The sequence below is a fragment of the Malus sylvestris genome, chromosome 1, assembly GCF_916048215.2.
Source record: "Malus sylvestris chromosome 1, drMalSylv7.2, whole genome shotgun sequence".
In the NCBI taxonomy this organism is placed as follows: domain Eukaryota; kingdom Viridiplantae; phylum Streptophyta; class Magnoliopsida; order Rosales; family Rosaceae; genus Malus; species Malus sylvestris.
The window spans coordinates 20,129,536-20,152,628 of NC_062260.1; the positions used below are offsets into that span (position 1 = coordinate 20,129,536).

Below are 23,093 nucleotides of genomic sequence, written 5' to 3' on the forward strand. Positions count from 1 at the left end.
AATGATGGCATTTAAATTTAATGAGCATTCTCTCCAGATCCTCTTTATGAGGATCCTAGAGATCCTCAAATCCTGTCCATTCATCATACATTGTACGTTTAGTTTTTGTCAAATATTATTCATATTTATTTTTAAATAAAAATATTTAAAATGATTTTTGACTGTCCGATGTACAATGAACATACAAAATTTAAGGGTTTACAGAATCTTTACAAAGAGGATCTCCTCATTCATTTAAATTAGGAAACTTTAATGAAAAGCTCTCTGTACTGTTCACTTTAACGAAAAACCATATTTTTACACTAAAAAGTCAATCATAGTATTATTCACTTTACTTTTTATTTTATCCTTATATCCTTTTCATTAATTTTATTTTTAAATTATCCTTCGTAGTCCACGACATGGAACCCACTAATCCACGTCTTAAGTCCAAGTTCCCCACCCCCACCAAAGACGACCCATTCAGACACGTGGCACACAACCATGAGTCACCTTAGCCAATGCGCCTAACAAGTGGAACCGACACCTCAGCGGCCTCATCAGCCCCCAGTGCCCTTTCCCGGACCCACTCTTCCCACAGGCTACACTCGGTTGCTCTACGCTGCTTATCACCGGAAACATCGGCGCCGGAGCGCGCCGACTCTGCCGCTTCCTAATCTCATTCATGTCCATCTCCGGCTGGTACTTCACCAATCCTATGAACACCTTGTGCTTCCGCGAATTGCTCGACTGCTGGTGCGACCGGCAGGTCCCAAAAGCTGGCACCAACTCCGATCCCGGTGACCGGTGCGAGTAAGGGTGGGAGGGAGATGAAAACTTCAAGGATTCGGACCGGGAGAACAATGGGTTTTCGAATAGGGGCTCTTGGGTCCGAGGGGAAATGGGTTTTCCGCAAAAAAAGACGTCCATGGGGATGTATCTCCGGATCGGGTCGACCCGAAATTCAAAAAGGTCGTCCGGGGCGGAAGAATAAGAAGCGGAGGTTATTGGGTTCTCTTCCGATTCGCCATTGTCGTCGTACAGCGGGAGATCGCAGAGGGAAAGGGCATCTTCATCAACTTCTTGCTGCTGAAAATCTGAGAAAGTTTCCATCTTTGTGATCTGGGTAGTGGTGCGATTGATTTGTTTGTGTTGTTGGTTGCGTTTGGTGATTAGGGGAGAGCATCTGTGCGTGTATATATATGGGGTGGGAGTGGAGACGTAGCGTTGGTGGTGTTGGTTTTGGAGCTTCTGGATGAACAACAACTTGGTGACTTGAGATTTTATTGAAAAATAAGGGGAAAAGGGGATTAAAAGATGTATTAAATTAGAATTTAAGAGGATTTTAAAAGATACTTTCGAGTGGCAGATTTGATCGGATTAGTATAATCCAAATGGACTTTTTGAGGATTGTGGTGGATATTTTTGTAGATTTTTATGGATTTTCAGATATTTTGTTGTCATTCATCAAATTTCTTAAATGTTTCCTTTTAGACATTAAAAAACTAATGATTAAAGGCCAAGCAGCCACCAGCCTCGCGTTTCATCAGCAAATCACCGGCACAGTAAGATATTGGCGAATGCAATATGGTCGTATGCTAATTAGACCCAACACAGTAAGATATTATATAAGTATTTCAAGGGAGACCGGAAAGAGGAGGTGCCGGTGGTGGTGGTGGTGGTTCTGATAGGAGGGGTGAGCGGTGGGTGCCAGGGTGTGGGTTAGGTGAAAAGACGCCGGTAAGGTTTGGGTGGAGAGAGGAGGAGAATCCAATGAAATCTTTGGGGAATGGTGGGTTCTTCGTAAGATCAAATCTTCTGCAATGAGTGTGGCTTATACGTGGATTCAATAATTGTCGGAGATGTATTTATAAACTTAATTTTTCTGAATTTTGTTTGTATGAACTTAATATATGTCAAACAATAATTAGAACTACAGAAAAGTCATATTCATTTTAGATGCAGAAGATTTGATCTCGTTGTTTCTAACCCAAACATATGTATTTTTTATCCTATAATCTACTAAAATCCACAATTTAACGAAACATTGAAACCTACCTGGATTTGCATACAGATGCTTAAAATATACAAAAATATTATTCTTATCATTTGTTTGTACTATCATTTATTAAAAAGATAGTACAAATAGATGGTAAAAATAACACCACTAACAAATCTTTAAAATCCCAAGAGTAATGTTAAACATACCACGTATTTGTACCATAATTTTATATCATCTCTTTAATAGAGATAGAGCCACAAACACATGTGGATACATTAGAGAGTGAATCCATTAGAGGGGAGATATAAATACAAGAATAACATTTTTCGAAATCGTAATTGGCTACACATAAATTTATAAACTTAAAATTCTAATTGACTATCTTAAAATTTTATTTTTTTTCAAAATTCTAGTTTGACAACACCCCAGTAGTCCGAAATCCATCAAAATTCTAATTTAACACCACCCCGAAAGTCCAGAAAAGAAGTCAAAAGAGAAGAAAATGGTTAAATCCGACTAAAAAGAGAGAAGATGAATTGGAATGTTGTTTGTCTAGAAGGACTAGAAAGCCCGGGGGCTAAGTGAACAAACTGAAAGCTTACTTTTAAGATCGTAATTGATTACACATAGATTCAGAAACTTACTTTTAAAATATCGTTTAAATTTCTGATTGACTGCCTTAAAATTTTAAAATACTCTAGAACTATAATTTGACAACACCCCGGACGTTTGGAAGACCAGTCAAAACAGAAGAAAATGGCCAAAACCTAGGAAAAAGAGAGAAGATGAATTGGGTTGTTGTTTGTCTAGAAGGACTAGAAAGCCTGGCAGCATGGTGAAAAACCCAACAGCAGGAAGATATTAAAAGAAAAAAAAATGGAAAGAAAGGGGGCATTCCGAGAATTGAACTCGGGACCTCTCGCACCCTAAGCGAGAATCATACCACTAGACCAAATGCCCACTTATGCTTCGTAACTTCAGTTTATTTAATTTCACTACAGTTAATTTCTTAACTTCGTTTTTATGAATGAAATTATTTAACTTAAGGCTAGTTTGAATGTGTTTTTAAAATAACTAGAAGTGCTTTTAGAAAAAAATGTTTTTTGGTTCCAAGTTATGTGCTTATTCCAGGAAGTAAAATGCTTTTCCATAATTTACTTTCATTTTTACTAAGAATTAGTTCCAAATACATTTTCACCAAAAACGCTTTTAATTATTTTAAAAATACATCCAAACGAACTCTAACTTATTAAACTTCATAAGGGCCCTTTAAAATTGGTTATTGTGAAGTTTTAAATGGATGCCACATTGTAACACCGCCTGAAATTTGGGTGGTTAAGTGTAAATAATTTAGGTGAGTTCGTAATTTCATGAAATTGGAAAAGTTGAAGTCCATTTGTGCAATTTTATCTTTTTGGGTCAGATTTCTTTAGAGGTGTTAAACCCTGAAAATTGGTTCTTGGTAGCTCGGAATCGGATCAAAAAATGACGAGAGCGGCTCTCCTTCAGTTGCTGCGATCACAGTCCAGACACCTCGCATCCTCAAGCTTCCGCTCAGGTTCTTCTTCCTCCCCCCCCCCTCCTCTCTCTCTCTCTCTTAAATTTCTCTGCCGATTTGGGGTTTAGGGTTTAAGATCTCTCTCTATCTCTCAATTTCATTTTTCATTTCAATTTAATCGAAATAAATGAAGCATACGAAGAACCCAAAGTGCATGCTCTACCCAATTGACCACTTCAAAAGAATCAGAACAAGCTCAATTTCCCCATGTTTATTTCTGATTTCAGAGACCATTTTCTGGATCTTCTTCTACTAAATTAGTAAATTTGGTAAAAAGTTACACACTTTTGGCTTGGCTTCTGGTTTTGGCAAAAATTCCAAACGGGTTTGTTGGCACCCAATTGAGGTTTTTGCTACTTTCTGGGAACCCTTTTTCCTAATTCAAAGTGTTTTTCGTGTTCCCCACATGCATGTTTTCTAGAAATTGGACCGCTTTCGGTCTAGGTAGCCGAATTACTATGTTGGAATGTATTACTGCTAGGTTCTAACACAGTTTTGGATATGGTGACTGTCGATGCTGTTCTGCTGGCAATCCTCAGTTTCCCTTTTTATCATTTTCTACTATTGTATCAACTGGTAACTTTAGTTTTCGATTAGTAATTGATAATGGTTCGTGGAGAAAGCTTCCGTGATAATCATATGATTGATCGCGGTTATTAATCTGCTTTCTTCTCCTTCAAATGAAGCTTATGTGAATGTAGGGAACAGAATCCATCTTCACTCTCTTGAAACATGGAGAGAGTGGAGCATAGAAATCAAAAACGGGTCCACATTTTATTAAGATCTCCGGAGACTCCCATAGATTCTCATAGTTAGGTGCTTCAAGTTAGTGAAGTGTTGTAGTAGTGCCGAAGCCCTATGTTTTATAAATTGTTAATGTTGAGCCGTTTGCATAGCAAAGTTGTATTTGATATGGTAAAAGTGTAACTTCTGTGATCCTTGGAAGCTAGATCAAGTTCTACCCATGAGATTCTGATATCATTGTTTTAGTAATTTGCATTGTCTTTAATGCGTGCTCACCTGAAAATCCCCCTCTCTTTCTCTCTAACTTGCTTGTTATTTCTTTTGCATGTTCCTCACCTTTCCAATTCTTTTGTTCTTAATTATTTTTCTATCCAAAACTCCATCTTCCATCTTTTGTTTTTCCTCTCCTTTTATTTATATCCGTCACTATTACTGATGGCCTTCTTCAGGTTATCAGCCGTGCAGGTCTGCAGCATGGGCTGCTAGTCTGAACACTAAACTGGGTTTCAACTCTGGCTTCGAGATCAATGCTTCACAGAAACGATGGGCTTCTCGTGCCACAACAAGAGAAGATGATGGCAAAATCAGCATTGGACCACGCAGGGGTGGCGAAATTGGGGAAGATGAAAAGGACTCTGGGGTTGTTTACTATGGCCCAATCTCATCTACTATCAAGAAAGTGAAACTTCTCTCGCTGTCGACCTGCTGCCTTTCTGTATCTCTAGGCCCTGTGATAACCTTTATGACATCTCCTGGTATGAATGTGATCTTGAAGGGTGCAGTGGCATCTTCAGTGATATTCTTGAGTGCTTCTACCACAGCCGCTCTTCACTGGTTCGTGACCCCATACATTCACAAGCTCAAGTGGAAGCCTGGTTCAGACAGTTTTGAGGTGGAAATGATGTCATGGCTTGCAACATTCATTCCGAGGACTATTAAATTTTCTGATATCCGGCCAGCAGAAACCAATAGGCCTTTTGTGACTTTTAAGGCCAATGGAAACTTTTACTTCGTGGACGCAGATCATTGTCATAACAAGGCTTTGCTAGCAAGACTGACCCCGCAGAAAGAAACTCGTGAGTCGGCTTTTAAGAACTTATGATCATGTGACTCCTAGTCTCGGAAGTTTTGCTCGTTGTGGCTGAATTATGTTATAGAAATCATGTATTGCAATGAGATTTTGTGGCACGTACCACTTTTTTTTTAGACACCGACACTGGTTTCGGGTACTTTGGATTAGAGAAATAATTGGCATTTGCTTAATATGATTAGTGTGCTCTGCAAACCCCATCCCCATATCTGAAGCATTGTTCTAAGTTTCTTGTATTTTGTTTGATATTTTTGGCGGATTATAAGAGCATGCTAAAAGAGTTCGTCTGCTTGCACAAGTTCAGCATTCTACACTGCAGACTGCAGAGAGATCCCTTAGGATGCAATCTTGCACACTATAAATCTGAGAAATCTCCATTAATTTCTTCTTTTGCTTCTGCAAGTTTAGGACCAGAAAGCCTTATGCGGTAGCTCAATTTTTTTTTCCTTCATTTTTTATGTTTTGGTTTTTCATTTGATTCGAGTATTTATATCTGACAAAAAACAATGATTATATATTTAAGTGATGGAGCAGCCATATCACCAGTAGTGGGGTCATACCCATGTCACGGTAGAGTTTTAACCGATTTATTAACATAATCGACAAAAATTGGCAAAGTGAAACAAAAATTGAGTTAATTGGCGAAATTTGAGTTTCAGTGGCAAGACAAAATCAAAGTAAAGTTACATGGTTGTAGCAAAAAATAAGCTACAAAAGAAAAAAGATCCTACATTTTCATTTACTTCTACTCAACTAAGATTTTTTACACGTGTAATGTAATTTTGAAAGCTACGGGCACCCGATGATTAGTATGGTTTCACTTAAATCCTCACCTTACATAAAGGACAACCAGAATGACCTGAAGCTCTAAGTTCAGTGAAGAACCAGACTCGTCAGTGACAAGAAGATCTGATATGTTGTCGCAAAACCCAAAGTTCTTACACCTCCAAAGAGATTTACGATGATGTCGTAGAACCCAAAAGTTTCATAGTTGCAAGCAGATTGACGATGATGTGAGCAACCAGAATTTTCTCTTTGAGGCACAAAGAGAAAGTCATATATTGAAAATTCACGCAACTTGGATTTTCTCGTCGAGGTATAGGCTAATGGTATAATTCAACCGACCATCGAACTGAAATGTTGAATTAGGTTTATTTGGGAATAATTATTCATGTGTGATGATATCATCATCAATAGGCCATACTGTCTTCGAAGTCATCAAGCCAGGCTGCGAAGAACAACTTAACCTGATGGAATATGATTATGATAACATGGTTTTTACAAAATGTGTAATCTGTTGAAAAATATTAATATTTTGGTTTATTTGAATATTTGGTTTTTTGATCTTAACCCGTTAGAATTAGGTTTTGTTAGAAATTATGGTTAGTTTATTATAAATAAGGTGCTTTGTTATTCATTAGAAAATAAGAAGTCATTTACAATGTAACCTCTTAGGTTATATAGTCGTCATGACAATATTTCGTTTACTTAATAAAATTATATTAGTTTATATTCAGTTTGTTCGTTTGTTCATTGCGTACTATAATATTCAACTTGGTATCAGAACAGTTCAATCATTCGGGAATTAGTCTGTTTTTGGGTTGATATCGATTTGGTTGTCTGTTCAATATCAGTTATGTTGTTAAAAAAAAGGGGGTTGAATTTGTTTGCTTGGGAGGGCCGAGGCACATCGTGTTGAACCCAGAACCCCAGTTCGAGACCACCGCCACACCAGATCGATTCCGCTGATACCCACATCACCACCCACACTTCACTGCCCGCCTAAACCTTCCGCTGTATCGTCACCCAGCCACCAGCCTTCGTACCAGGTCTGCATCGTCGCACCACCAGCCACGCCACACCTCCTTGTTGCCTAGAACTCGGACATGTACGATCTATTATTGTTCGCATCTGACGCTGTAAATCAGCCCTGAACCTGTAAACTCGTCCTCCCATCTGCACGCTGCCGCTACAACCAGAAACCCAGCACATCTGCCGTACGAATCCACCCTGCCGCCAAGCCACCCAGTCACGCCTCCACCCATTGCCTGAAATCTCGCAGCCGTCACTTGCTTCCTCGCCTGAAAAGCTGCAACCACACCTCGGAGTGTGGGTTCAGAATGTTGGTATGCACATGTTTTGCTCCCATTTTGCTACCGAAACCGAAGAAAGAAGGAAAGAAAAGAAAAAAAATAGAAAAAGAAAAAAGGAAAAAGGAAAAAAAGAAAAAAGGTATGGAGCCCACAATCTATTGGGCTATTATGATTTGTTTGAAGGCCTTTAGTTGGGCCTTGTTGATTGACGCCTGAATTGTTCGTTTGCTTGCTTGATTGCTCGTCTGCTTGTCTGTCTGTTAGCGTTGCGGAGCCTGCCTATCTGTCTGTCCGCCTAACAGAGCCAGTCTGCATCTGCTTGTTTGCAAACCCATATTGTATACTGCCATGAGTTTGACTGGGGTGGAAAATATTAGTGTTTTGGTTTATTTAAATGTTTGGTTTTCTGGGCTTAGCCCGTTAGAATTAGGTTTTGTTAGAGGGTTAGTTTATTATAAATAGGGTGCTTTGTTATTCATTAGAGAATAAGAAGTCATTCACAATGTAGCATCTTGGGTTATATAGCCGTCATGGCAATCTTTCGTTTGCTTAATAAAATTATATTAGTTTATATTCGGTTTGTTCGTTTGTTCATTGCGTACTCTGATATTCAACTTAATCATGTGTGAAGGTATACCATAACATTGGTGTATTAATATACATATGATTGTAGTGAAATAAGTTAATTAATTAATAAAAGAAATAATATAATTATTTATTTATTTACTTAATTAATTATAAAAATATATGAACAATTGTATTTCAACATGAAAAGTTACAACTTCTCCTGAAGAATACAACTCATTCAGAAAGGTTATTTTCGTCTCTATATATTTGTCAAATTCTTTTTTGTCACATTCATTCAATTTCATAATCACTCTCTATTCATATCCTTCGCACCATATTGTAATCGATAGTTTAAACGACATTTGTTTCCGATCCTATGAATTTCCATTATAACCTTCTAGTGGCTAGCTATAACCACCAAGGATTGGTGGGAGATGATCACTTTATTACACGCTTTGCACTTGACCAAGCGTTTGTCGGTGACCCAATTGACGTCATTGTTGTCAAGTGTCACCCCATGCAAATTAGAAATCATGGTGTTCATAGGTTTCTTCATTCCTCTTATTTCCTAGTAAATATATTTAGTTTCGTCCAACATCTTATTTAAGATAAGTCAACTTGACTATTAAACATATGTAATTATTGTGTAAGTAAAATGCTAAATATTTCTTAAGCATTTTATGGTATATTATCGAAGGCGAGACATTTTCCTATCAAATTGAAGTTTGAAAGAAATGAATATGTGCCTAAAACAAAACCAGTTCACGTACATATTTGTATAATGGTTTGTCATACATATTCTAATGGCGAAATTTGAGTTTTAGTGGCAAGATAAAATCAAAGTAAAGTTACAGGGTTGTAACAAAAAATAAGCTACAAAAGAAAAAAAATACTACATTTTCAGTTACTTCTACTCGTTAGTGACAAAGAGATCGGATATGTTGCAAAACCCAAAATTCTTATACCTCCAAAGAGATTTACGATGATGTCATAGAACCCCAAAAGTTTCATAGTTGCAAAGAAATTTACGATGATGATGTGAGCAACCAGAATTTTCTCTTCGAAGCATAAAGAGAAAAATCTTGTGTCATATATTGAAAATTCAAGCTAACTTGGATTTTCTCGTCGAGGAATAGACTAATCATATAATCCAACCGACCATCGAACTGAAATGTTGAATTAGGTTTATTTGGGAATAATTATTCATGTGTGATGATATCATCATCAATATGGACCATACTGTCTTCGAAGTGATCAAGCCAGGCTGCGGAGAACAACTTAACCGGTTGGAATATGATTATGATAATATGATTTTCACAATATGTGTAATTATATGTGAAGGTACATCATAATATTAGTGTATTAATATACATATGATTGTAGTGAAATAAGTTAATTAATTAATAAAAGAAATAATATAATCATTTATTTATTCACTTAATTAATTCTAAAAATATACGAACAATTGTATTTCAACGTGAAAAGTTACAACTTTCCCTAAAGAATACAACTCTTCCAAAAAGGTTATTTTTCGTCTCTATATATTTGTCAAATCTTTTTCAGTCAGATTCATTCAATTTCATAATCACTATCTGTTCATATTCTTCACACCATATTGTGACCGATAACATAAACGACATCCATTTCTAATTTTGTAAACTACCCAATTTCCATCATAACCTTCTAGTGGCTAGCTATGACCACCAAGGCTTGGTGGGAGATGATCACTTTATTACACGCTTTCACTTGAACAAGCGTTTGTCGGTGACCCAATTGGCCTCATTGTTGTCAAGTGTCACCCCATACAAATTAGAAATCATGGTGTTCATAGGTTTCTTCATTCCTCTTATTTGCTAGTAAATATATTTAGTTTCGTCCAACATCTCATTAAGATAACTCAACATTACTATTAAACATATGTATTGTGTACGTAAAATGCTAAATATTTGTTAAGCGTATATTAGCGAACGCGAGTCATTTTCCTATCAAATTGAAGCTTGAAAGAAATGAAATATGTGCCTAAAACAAAACCAGTTCATATACATATTTGTATAATGGTTTGTCATACATATTCTAATGTTACCCAAAACCAGTTCATATACATATTTGTATAATGGTTTGTCATACATATTCTAATGTTACCATGTCATTGCTTTAAAATGAGTCGGAGCCTAGAACAAAATGTTGTGTGTCATACATGGAACATGATTTATAATTAATGATATTTTAAATTTAAAGATAGTCGTCTGTATCGTATATTCATTGTTTTTGTTTCATTATTCAATTCATTGACAACTGTAAATAGAATATAAAGGTAATTTTTACATCTTCGAATATGATCTTCTCATTTGACATTTTTTGCACAATTCAATCAAATATGACACACAATGATGTTTAACGGATGATAAACATGACAAAGATGAATATTTGACACAAAAATTATGAGTCATGACTAATTATAAAACAGTAAACAATTATCCGACCAAAACATAGCTAATAACAAGTCTAAACTCCAAATACAACATAATTAAAACGACGCAACATAATTAAGAGAGTTATTAACTGACGCAATAAAACCCGCCACCGCCGGTTGAGCACCCAGTTCTGCGAACAGCAACCACGAGACGACGGCGGAGACTTGAACTATAGCCAACAAAACAGACAAAACCTAGATACCAACTGCAAACGCTAGTAGCAACAACCCATGCTTTATTATTGCAACCATAAACTTCACTCTGAGAACCCTCAAACCGCACGATTCGCTTCATCTTGGCTGCAGACTCGGTCATCTTTGCTCCGCTAGGATCCTTCTTCTCGACACCCTTGATCACTCCCACGGCAACGGTCTGGCGCATGTCACGAACAGCAAAACGGCCAAGCGGAGGGTACTCGGAGAAAGTCTAGATAACTGACTTTAAACAACAAACCATCAACGGCATTGTAAGTGTATATAATCCATTTTTGGATCCATTTGTGCTTCACATAACTTGCAAAGACTGAGAGTCCTTGCTTCTGTGGGGTTGGACTCTGTTGTGATTGTTTCTCAAGCTGCAATACACTTGATGGTTGATACCATCTTGCTTGACTATAAAGTATCTTTATGTTGGAGATGTATTTTTATCGAATCTCTGAACTGAACTGTGCATCCATAACTTCTAGATCTGTATCATGCCTATTTCTCATGTTCTCTGTCACTTACAACTATCATTCCTAATTTCTAAACAATAAGGACTAAGGTCATATTAAGTTCTAAACAATAAGGACTAAGGTCATATAACAAAGTATATTGCATTAGTGCATAAATGCCGTTGCATTTTACATACATCCACACACCCCATTTTACTTCTCACACCTTTTTAATTTTCGGCCGTCGGATTGGATGAATTGAAGAAGATCAACGGATAGAAATTATCAAGGGGTGTGTGAGAAGTAAAATGGGGTGTGTGGATAGCACACCCCATCCAAGTATTGCCAATGTTTTTTATTTTAATAATCGATAATCTACACTAAGGAAAGGGAGTGGGCTTAGCCTCACAATGAGCTCTCGATAATATGGTTCAAATTCGCCTTTAGTGAGAATCAAACCTAAGAACTCTCACTTATAAGTAGGGAGGAATACCACTAAACCGTAGTACTAAGTGACTATTGCCAATGTATTTTAACATTGAAACTTCTACGAGGTATAAATAGTTAATGCACCATAAGGGTATGTTGAACATCAATACTTACAAAAATGTTATTCTTACTATCTATTTGTATCATCTCTCTAATGAAGATGGGACCCACACGTGTTGGTGGGTGCTACCTCTATTAGAGAGAAGATACAAATAGTGGTACAAAAATCTACTTAACGTTTTCAATGCAAATAGTATTAAGCGATAGAATGACATGAACATCTACCTAACATTTCAATGCAAATAGTATTAATCTTATGTAACACAATCTTTATACCTTTCAAATATAATCATTCGTAAGATTTCTGACCCCGACGCAATACACGGGCAAAGTTTTTTAGTATATACTAGATATCGATGAGTTTGTGTAGTTTTGGTTAATACCATTTACCTCTTGCACCTGAGTAATACCTGCTAGGCATATCTTGACATGTTGCGTCCATAGCACTCGCAAAATTATCTCGATATTACTCATCAGATTGTTTCGACATATGTCGACATCTGGTGACATGTTCTCACTATAATTTGGTTGACGACAACATGCCCACCAAGTGTTCGGAAAAATGGCTCAATGAATGAACTGAAATTTTTTTTGTGCACTTCACACTTTGTTTCTGCCTAGAAAAGTTGGACTTTTAACACTCATACCCCCAAAATTTGAATCCTAAATCTACCACTGTCTAAGATCTCAAGTTCGCTAGCTTTCTCCTCCTCAATACCACTTTTCTACAAAAAGCAAGAACGGTCCACCGACTAGATATTAACCTAAGGGTGCGTTTGTTGCGCCGGACTGTCTCGGACTGGACTAGCTGCCGGGACTAAGCTGGACTGGCTTAGACTGGACTAAGCTGGACTAACTTAGTGAAGCGTTTGGTGCAGTCTCGGACTAAGAAGCAGGATAAGAAAAACAGTACTGTTCACCAGATTTGTGTTTGCTTAGACTAGGACTACAAATTTTTGCCATTGTGTAATAGAGTAATGCTACAAATCTCATGATATGGGTTAATTGGAGCATATTTTTGCCATGTATATTATGAATCTTAAAAAAAATTGACAATTGTTTTGTTTCTATTACCTGCTAATAGAATTGGGTTTAATTTGCAAATGTAGCTTGATTTAAACTCTATCACCCAACAGAAGAAATATTTTGCCTTAACTGAATTGCTAGCTCTCAGTGGGTTTGAGTGGAATGAAGAGAAAATGATGTTAGCTTGTGAGAAAAGTGCGTATGACGAGGCTACGAAGGTTTGCGTATATCTGATTGTATTTTTTGTTTTATCTGATTGTGTTTTGTTTTTAGAATCTCAGTTCCTTGATTAATTACACTGAGTTCAAAATCTCAGAGTTAATATCATCATCTTCTTAATTACGAATCAGGATAATGCACTAACAACATACATAGAAAAAGAAAAACCTCCATGGGAGGTAATTCCAAGTTCTTTACTGACACCATCACCATACACTCAGAAACCACTTGAAGCTAGATATTAGAAGGATTACAGTGCACATAAACAAAAACTGAGACTTGTATGAAAGACATAGCTTTTTAAATACCAGCTCTTTCATACTGTAAAGAAAAAAGAGTTATGACAAACTTATAGATGATCTGTTGATCTGCCAGCTTGTGTGGCAACATAAAAGAGTATATATATATATATATATATAGGAATTGCTTAAGGGGAGGGATCCCCATTTTTTCAAAAAAATGGGGACACGCTCCCCACCGTTGGATTTGAATTAAATGAAATCCTGTGGTTGAGATTCTATGGCCTGTGTTTTAATCTCAACCACACAATTTCATTAAAGTCAATCTAACGGTGGGGAGCGTGTCCCCATTTTTTTTGAAAAAATGGGGATCCCTCCCCTTAAGCTCTCTGTATATATATATGTATATCTTTTCGGAAAGGTTCACCCATCATCCCTCTGAAAAAAGGAAAAACTTAACATTGTTTTTTTGTTTTCCATAGCTAGCACACGTCAAAACATTCTGCCATGTCCATTATTAATTGTTCTGCCTCTTGTCCTTTCTTCAAAGATCGATTTTTCACTTCTTCCTCTTTACGCTGCCCTCTTCATCCTGTAATAGACCAAGAATTAATATATTGTATTACACGCCTTGTGTTTTGTGTTTTTTTTTTGTAGGGTAAAAAGGATGCAAGTGGATTGTACGATAAGCCTTTTCCGCACTACCACAGTTTGGGAGAGATTTATGCAAAAGATCGTGCTATGGGTGCAAATGCTGGTAACGCTGATGACGATGAAGAAGAAGTTAGACTTGAAGATGCCAATGTCAATCAACATGAAGGTGAGGATGAAAGTGGAAATGACTTTGATACTTCTTTCTCAGTACCAAATACCCAACAAGAAAGGAATGCAGAAAGTAACACATCAAACATTAGTCGCAAAAGGACAAGAGTAGCGGATGAAATGGCCAAGCAATTCTCTATTATGGCTAAAGCTATTGCCGATGTGGGACCTAAGATTGATGGTCTAGTTCATGCACTGTCAACCGATATAAATCTGACCGAAATGCAACAAAAACTTGACAGTGAGTTGACCAAAATGGAGTTTTTGTCTCCCATGGATTTATTTAAAGTCACTAACTTCTTGGCCAAAGAACATGACCTTTTGAGGGTGTTTTTCAACATGTCTGATGAAAGGAAGAGTGCATATGTGACTACTTTGTTGCAGACTTGGATTCATAACGACATCTAAGTGATGGTCCAAATAATGTGAATGCTAGTTTTTTGCTATGACGTGCTTACTGCCATAATGACATATCAGGGAAAATTGTGAATGTTTTGTAAATCTAATGACTTATTAGATGACACCATAATGGTGAAGAACTACTTTTTGTTGGTATTATGATGTTTAGGCAGGTTAAGAATATTTTGTTGACAATCTGATGTGTAGGCAGGTTATGAATATTTGATAATATGATGCATACGCAGGGTATGACAAGTTTGCTTAGGTTGGTTATGGTGGTTAGATAGATGTACTTTAATGTAAAATATTAACTTTAATGAAGTTATTTCCTACTCTTTGTTTGTTACTAATATTTTTTTCTTCATTTATTTACTATTATACAAAATCCACCTCTTGAAGATCACTTTAGTTCAAGGGGAATCAAGTTTTTTGATTTGAAATGGTAAAACAAAATTTCTTCTACTCCTTGACATTATGTAGCAAAATATATTCTTGAAGAGTTAAGACTGAAAATGCTCCTAACAATTTCTTTCCATGTCCTTCTTGCTCATTAAGCATAATTCTATGCTCATTCACATTATGCACAACCAGTGGCGGAGCCAGGAATCTTACCACAAGGGGTCGTAGTGTAAAAGTCCAGAAAAAAAATTTAGGATGGAAATGTTAAAGTTAATGCTTTACTTAAACTGATTATGTGTAAAAGGGCTGACTGTTGCCTTTATTAGTCGACCCATTCTATTTATCAGTCGACCCATTCTATTTATCAGTCGACCCAATTACTTCAGTCGGCTTATGTATTGAACTAGGGCTGACTGTTGCCTTTATCAGTCGACCCATTCTATTTATCAGTCGACCCATTCTATTTATCAGTCGACCCAATTACTTCAGTCGGCTTATGTATTGAACTAATTCTGTGTAAAAGGGCTGACTGTTGCCTTTATCAGTCGACCCATTCTATTTATCAGTCGACCCATTCTATTTATCAGTCGACCCATTCTATTTATCGACCCATTCTATTTATCAGTCGACCCATTTTATTTATCAGTCGACCTAGAGTAAATTCAATCGATCTAAAGTAACTCCTAAATACATGCAGAATCAGTTTGTTACTCAATACATAATCAGTTTGTTACTTCATGCAGAATCAGTTTGTTACTCAATGCAGAATCAATTTGTTACTTCATGCAGAATCAGTTTGTTACTCAATGCAAAATCAGTTTGTTACTATTATATACTATATCAAAAAATATTAAAAAAAAGTATATAAAATATTTGATTTGGGACAAGGGCATTTTAGTAATCATACTGGTTTATATTCCGATTCTGCTGAATTAGTAAACAGCTTTATGGAATTGTATTCCGATTCCAGACAGTTTTAGTAAACAATTTCAACAAGAATCTGATTCTGATTCCACCTCATTTCAATTCATCCTCAATCAAATTCCTCCTCAATCCGATTCCTCTCAATTTGATTACGGATTAGTAAACGCGCCATAATAGTGGCCAATACATGCAACTTCAACAAATACAAGTACATAAGATCTCCATAATTTAGAAAATCCTAGTTAACATTAGTTAACATTAGCCAAAATAGATCTCTATAATTTACAAAATGGCTAGTTAACATAAGCCAAAATACTAGTGCAAAGCTAAGTTATAAGTCATAACATAAGATTGTATGATTAATAAAATACATCCATGTTAACGTTAATAAAATACATCCATGTTAACATTAGCCAAAATCCTCATCCGCTTGCGTTGTCGCTTAAAAGCCTTTGGACGAACACTTTCTTGAGTTCCGGTTTGATTGCCCTGAACACTCCCACATTTTTTGGTTTATCCAAAATAAAAGACAATGCATCAATTTGATCCATAGGAGAGAGACCCATTGCTTCAAGTTCATTAGCTATGTCAGTATGATCTGCAGTACCTTGAACTAAAGCTTCAGTTACCATTTGCATCCTCTTCCCACTTTCAAATATACAGGTGGCGTTGAACCCGAGGCAACAAATATACAGGTGGCGTTGAAAAAAAAAAAGTTTTCATTAACCCGAGGCAACAAATATACAGGTGGCGTTGAAAAAAAAAACTTTTCATTAACCCGAGGCAACAAATATACAGGTGGCGTTGAAAAAAAAAAGTTTTCATTAACCCGAGGCATCATATTCAAAATGTTCTACTCTTATACATCTATAAACATGTGTCTAAGAACACTAGTATGAGGATTGCTATCATTGCTAGGCATTGCATGTGAAAAGGGAAATTAAAGGACACCTGTAATGCAGTAGCCTTAGCCTTAGCCTTCCGTTTATGCTCATCTTCTCTGCAACCAACAACCACAACAAATTGCAATTCAGCATCAACCCCACACAATACAAAACATTCACATTGTATACACACTGCATACATACACACTGCAAACACAGTACATACATACACACACTACATACACTGCATACACTACACACACACTACATACACTACACACACACACTGCATACATACACACTGCAAACACAGTACATACATACACACACTCACATACACTACACACACACACTACATACACTACACACACACCCTGCAAGTACACACACAATGCATACATACATACACACACTGCATACACCCTGCATACACCCTGCATACATACACACTGCATACACAGTACACAAACACACACACTGTATACACCTTGCACACACAGTACACAAACACACACACACTACATACACTACACACACACACTGCATACACTACACACACACCCTGCAAGTACACACACAGTGCATACATACATACACACCATGCATACACCCTGCATACATACACACTGCATACACAGTACACAAACACACACACTGCATACACCTTGCACACACAGTACACACACACTGCACACACACACACTGCATACACACTCATTCACACACACACTGCACACACACACACTGCACACACACTCACACTCACACTCACACTCACTCACACTCACTACATACACTACACACACACACTGCATACATACACACTGCAAACACAGTACACTACACACACTACATACACTGCATACACTACACACATACACACTTATTCACACACACACTGCACACACACACACTGCTTACACACTGCACACACACTCACACTCACACTCACTCACACTCACTACATACACTACACACACACACTGCATACATACACACTGCAAACACAGTACACTACACACACTACATACACTTCATACACTACACCCTGCATACATACACTACACACACACTGCATACATACACACTGCAAACACAGTACACTACACACACACACTACATACACTACACACACACACTGCATACACTACACACACACCCTGCAAGTACACACACACTGCATACACCCTGCATACATACACACTGCAAACACAGTACATACATACACACACTACATACACTGCATACACTACACACACACTACATACACTACACACACACACTGCATACATACACACTGCAAACACAGTACATACATACACACACTACATACACTACACACACACACACACACTACATACACTACACACACACTGCATACACTACACACACACCCTGCAATACACACACAGTGCATACATACATACACACACTGCATACACCCTGCATACACCCTGCATACATACACACTGCATACACAGTACACAAACACACACTGTATACACCTTGCACACACAGTACACAAATGACACCGTAATCTTATATTATTACATACGAATCGAATAAATTCAAGATACAAGATCTTTGGACCAATTTTATGAATCAATATTCTGTTAAACGTCCTTGATTCGGTATCAATTTCCTAAGACACATAAAGCAGAATAATAGAGCAACAGAGTAAAACCAGAACTCAAACTAATCAATCGTGCCTCAAGAAGATCTCCCTATTTAGATCATATCACCAGATTCACCACATCCATTTCTACCAAATATCACGATGCAGACTATCCGTTCCAAACCATTAACGTAATCCGAATGAAACACTCAAAACCAAGAGCGATGCACACATCTAAACATAAAGTTGATAAAAATCTCAACATTAAAGAACCATTTCAACTATATTGGCATAGAAGAAAAACCAAACGTCTGTGTGTGTGTATACATATGCAACTCAACCACTACATTCCTCATCGAAACTTTTGATTCGTTTATAAAATTAAACAAACAACAATTACCAAAATCAAATTAATCCGAATTCCAACTAATAAACAACCTAATCAAATCATACATCGATCAAGCAAACCAATCAAATCTCCACAATTTCCATCAATAATTTTCAATCAATGGATTTGATTAGATCCAATAAATACCTAAACAGATCCAACGATGATATTGTTGATGGGGATGAAGATCAGCTTGACGAAGAACCCGACGAAACCCATCACGACGAACCCGATCGCTGTCCGGAGCGCGACCTTGGAGAATTCTACACGACAATCAACCATCAAATCTCATCAATTACACATGCATATCAAAGAATATAACTTGTGAGAAAACACAGATCCGACCCGAATGCTGAATTACCTTTGCGATCGGGCTTGTGACAGCGCTTGACGAGGCGAATGCTGTCCTTGGAGAACTCTCGGAGCAGATCTGTTACGTGAAGACGAGGGAGCGGACGACGAGAGGAACAGATGAGGAGCAGGATGCAGATGAGGGCGACCAGGATGCAGCTGACGGCGAGCAGGACGCAGAGATGAGGATGAGGAGGACGACGTGAGGGAGGAGGTCTTACGAATCCGGACGTTTTTGGGGTGGTTCGCTAAGAACTGCTAGCGAAGGGTTTAATCCGTGCGAGTCGGATCTAATCCCATTAAACGTAATCCTTGCCCCTACCAAACATCAGACTACAATACCAATTAGTGTAGTCTAGTCCAGTCCCCCCTAAGAAGGTCAAACAAACACGCCCTAAGGGTAATATTAGGAAGACCAAATTCTCAAACCAAATTTTGTTAACCAAATGATGTGATTATTGATGATTGAATTATTACTAAAATTCTGATTAACCTATTTACTTTGTATTTGTGACATATCATTTGGTTTACAAATTTAATTAAAAATTATTATCCTCCTCGCATTATCCTTAACCTAAGTATCGTGGCTCATTTTCATCCCAAACATATCTTTCCAATCCTCTAGAAGTCATCAAAAACAAAATCACTTACTTTCCCATCAAAAAGGAAAAGTAGTCGGGAAACTTATCAACCACTCACAAATGGCCAATCCATCGATGGCTTCAACCTTTGTTTTCTATTGAAACAATCCTCATCATAATATATTAAACAGAAGTTATAATTTTGTAAATAGACAACGTAAAAAATAAAAACCACAACAACTTAGTCACTAGTTTCTCAACCGTCGAATCAGACCTTTACTTAGAAGGGAATTGGATCCTCTCTTGAGCAGGAGATTAGGATCTTCCTGACCCACTAACACAGGTCGTTGAATCAAAATCTAACGGCTACAATTATCATAACTTTTAAAAATACCTCATGTTTATAACCGTTGAATCAAAATTCAACAGTCCGCGTTATTGGATCAAGAGGATCCTGATCTCCTGCTCAGGAGAGGATCCAATTCCACTTAGAAGTGGCACATATGCAATACAACTACAAGACATATATTTTAGGGATTATTGATGGACCACACATGTATTGTTGGCAGGTTGTCTCTGCATGCTCACTGCTGACCGATTCCTTCCTAATATTTGACTTGGAAACCACGATATATTATAGCTTGCTGTCTTCTGGAAGTAATATAATATTGATAAAATAAAATGTTAGCATCAACTAGGAGGAATGCTGTGCATGCAGACATACCTGATGTGGACGAGTGAAAGTACCAAGAAGATGGGATTACCGGCTTGCTCACCAATGCATGCAGGCATATCTTAGACTAGGCTTGGTCACCAAGATATCTATGGCTTCTACGCACATTGCTTCTCAGTGTGCATCAATGTGCATGCATGGACCACACCTGCTAGAAGCCTAGAATGTATATATTAGGAATTTAGGATTTATAAATGATTTTGTTGTTGAAATGTTTTGATATCCTAATAAACCTCTAAATTTAACGGAAAAATAGATAGAGTTAGTGAAAAGGATCAATATATGGAACAACATACAGTTAAGTTTGAAAACTAAAGAAACTAATATGAGAGTTCAAGAACTAAAATTAAATTAGGGATAAAATTCAAGAACCATTGCTACAATTAAGCTCAAAATTCCCATATATGTTTTATACATTGAAAGAGATATTGGCCTAGAAAGAAGGGGAGTCGATCACAAAATTTTGAGTACTTGAATAAATTCGTTTAACCAATTGACATACAAACCCCTTGTATTTAAAGAACATATATGTCACATGAGTAACGCTAGGGAGACCAAATTTCTAAACAAAATTTTGTAAACCAAATAATGTGGATGTTGATGATTTGATTACTACTTAAGTGTTGATTAACGTGACACGTCATTTGGTTTGCAAGATCTTGCGCGACGAACAAAACGTCGCGCAAAAGGACTTTGCGTGACGTAGACAGGCGTCGCGCAAAACAACTTTGCGCGACGCTGAAGTTTCTACGTCGCGCAAAGATATTTTGCGCGACGTTTTGTGTTTTGCGTCGCGCAAACATACTTTGCACAACGAAATTTACTCCGTCGCGCAAGATTTCGTCACGCAAACGTGTTTTTCTACTAGTGCTCATTTGTACATGTAATATCAGTTTCCTTACCATATAATATGAACCCTAACTTAGACTGCGTTTCAAAACAACGTTTGAAGCGACTGAAGTACTAGCAAGAATACCTTGAAGACCACGCAATGAAGGGATAAGTTAACCAGTAAACAAGTTAACCAAGAAATAATTAAACTGTTAGCAAACGGCTTCACTGGGATACGATGCTGCTTAATCAAAGTTAATTTGATTCCTAAACTTGACTAGTCTATATTCTTTCTGATTAGTAGTTTTCTGGACTTCCTATGCATAAGGACAACAAGGACGAATCCGACGCAAATTTGTTTGACGATATAAGATGTTACGACTTATTTGGACTTTAAGAGTTGAACGCAATAACTAGCTTTTGCTTTTTGATCAACACAACAACACGTCTTTGAAGCCTCTTCATACATTCACACAATTTGTCGTATCTTCTTGAACTATTAAACCAAAAGGAACCAATTGAGCTTTCTTTCTAACAACGAAATTTGAAAAGAAAAAAAAAAACAACGAGATTATTGTAATATTTTTGAACCTTCATTCCTCTTAATAATAATAAATTTTAAAAAAACAACAAAACTTATTTTAGCGTCATGACTACATTCTCAAGTAGTATTACTAATTTCAATTAATATAAGCTGACAGCATAATTGGTAATTAATAGACTTTGAGTATAATTTATTAATAAATACACATGTTATAAGATGAATCGTTACTGTGTAATACCACATGACGGTATGATTGTCACCCAACGCACTAGAGTAAATTCAAAAAGTTTGTTTTTCCCCTTCCTAAGACCTACTCTAACCCTTGAAGTAAAACTCAAATTTTAGGTTTTAAACTTATTCCAACTTGCTCCAACCCTTGGGGTAAATATGAGTTAAAAATCAAAACTCATTTTTGGGGCAAATTTAGCCCAGGATTAGTGGGGCTGACCCACTATATATTTATATTTTTTTTAGTTTTATATTTATAAATTCATTGAATCCAACGGTTAAGATCTAATTTGATGAAATTCAATGGTAAAAAAAAATATTTAACGGTCCAAGTTTAAATTTAATGGCTAAAGTAATTTTAAAAAAAATTCTTTTATGTGTTTCATATTTTTTTCATAGTGTTTAACAAGTTTTATGATGTCGGTTAGTGATTTTTCAATATTTGTTAGAATCTAAATATTTTTAGGTTAAAATGTTCATAAAATTAAATTAGGATAGTCTACATACTTTTTTTTCTTTTAAAAAAGTTAGTTTAAGAAAAAAATTAGCCTAAATTCATTTTTTAATATGAGACTAAATTTTTAATTCAAAATGATTTGAGCAAAAAAACTGTTTTTGGGTTAAAACCTAAAATTTTATGGACTAAAAATTTTAAGTTTTAACCCAAGGATTGAAGATGGTCTAAGGAAAAAATATGCCATGATGATATTACTGGACATTGTTTTGACCTTAACTAACAAATTTTGTTCGAGAAGTTGAAAACAGTGTTTAGCTAGATCGATTTTCATTTCCCTCCATAAAATGTGGCATTGATTATTGATTAGACTGCTTGACTACATTATTGATCATTTTTAGGGACAAGGATTGTCTACCCTCTTATTTTTTGTGCCCTTCCATGCCCTCCTGTTTTGTGTGGTCACGGTTAAGCCACGTTAACGTTTTATATTGTTTTTTTATAGAGATAATAATTAAGACAAAAATGAATAGTAATATAAAATGTTGACGTGGCTTAACCGTGACCACACAAACAGGAGGGCATGGGAGGGCACCAAAAATAGGAGGGCAGACAATCCTTGTCCCATTTTTAGTGCTTTGAAGTAGGGCTGGGTGCAGTTGAAAAACCGTGCCAAATTCCTTGTGCCACATATCAGCCACATATACATAATTACAAAAAATCAATTACCGCTAGCTAACCGTCTTTT

At 36.7% G+C, this 23,093-nt stretch overlaps 2 protein-coding genes, 1 long non-coding RNA gene and 1 other non-coding gene across 4 annotated transcripts; 2 read left to right on the top strand and 2 right to left on the bottom strand.

Moving 5' to 3' along the window:
- Window positions 1-2,869: 2,869 nt before the first annotated feature.
- TRNAP-AGG (transfer RNA proline (anticodon AGG)) lies at window positions 2,870-2,941 on the bottom strand. The gene has a single exon. It is a non-coding gene; the product is annotated as a tRNA-Pro (tRNA).
- Window positions 2,942-3,373: 432 nt separating this feature from the next.
- Window positions 3,374-5,546, top strand: LOC126632531 (uncharacterized). Its single transcript, XM_050302955.1, has 2 exons — window positions 3,374-3,539; window positions 4,733-5,546. Exons 1-2 carry the CDS (start codon window positions 3,467-3,469, stop codon window positions 5,383-5,385), a joined length of 726 nt encoding a protein of 241 aa, XP_050158912.1. The 5' UTR covers window positions 3,374-3,466; the 3' UTR covers window positions 5,386-5,546.
- A 7,346-nt stretch (window positions 5,547-12,892) lies between these two features.
- On the top strand, window positions 12,893-14,747 carry LOC126601491 (uncharacterized). Its single transcript, XM_050268241.1, has 2 exons — window positions 12,893-12,952; window positions 13,850-14,747. The coding sequence occupies exons 1-2, from the start codon at window positions 12,908-12,910 to the stop codon at window positions 14,420-14,422; spliced, it is 618 nt and encodes a 205-aa protein (XP_050124198.1). The 5' UTR covers window positions 12,893-12,907; the 3' UTR covers window positions 14,423-14,747.
- Window positions 14,748-18,146: 3,399 nt separating this feature from the next.
- Window positions 18,147-19,365, bottom strand: LOC126627112 (uncharacterized). Its single transcript, XR_007624909.1, has 2 exons — window positions 18,985-19,365; window positions 18,147-18,886 (listed from the first exon to the last, which is right to left on the bottom strand). It is a non-coding gene; the product is annotated as an uncharacterized LOC126627112 (long non-coding RNA).
- Between the last annotated feature and the right edge of the window lie 3,728 nt (window positions 19,366-23,093).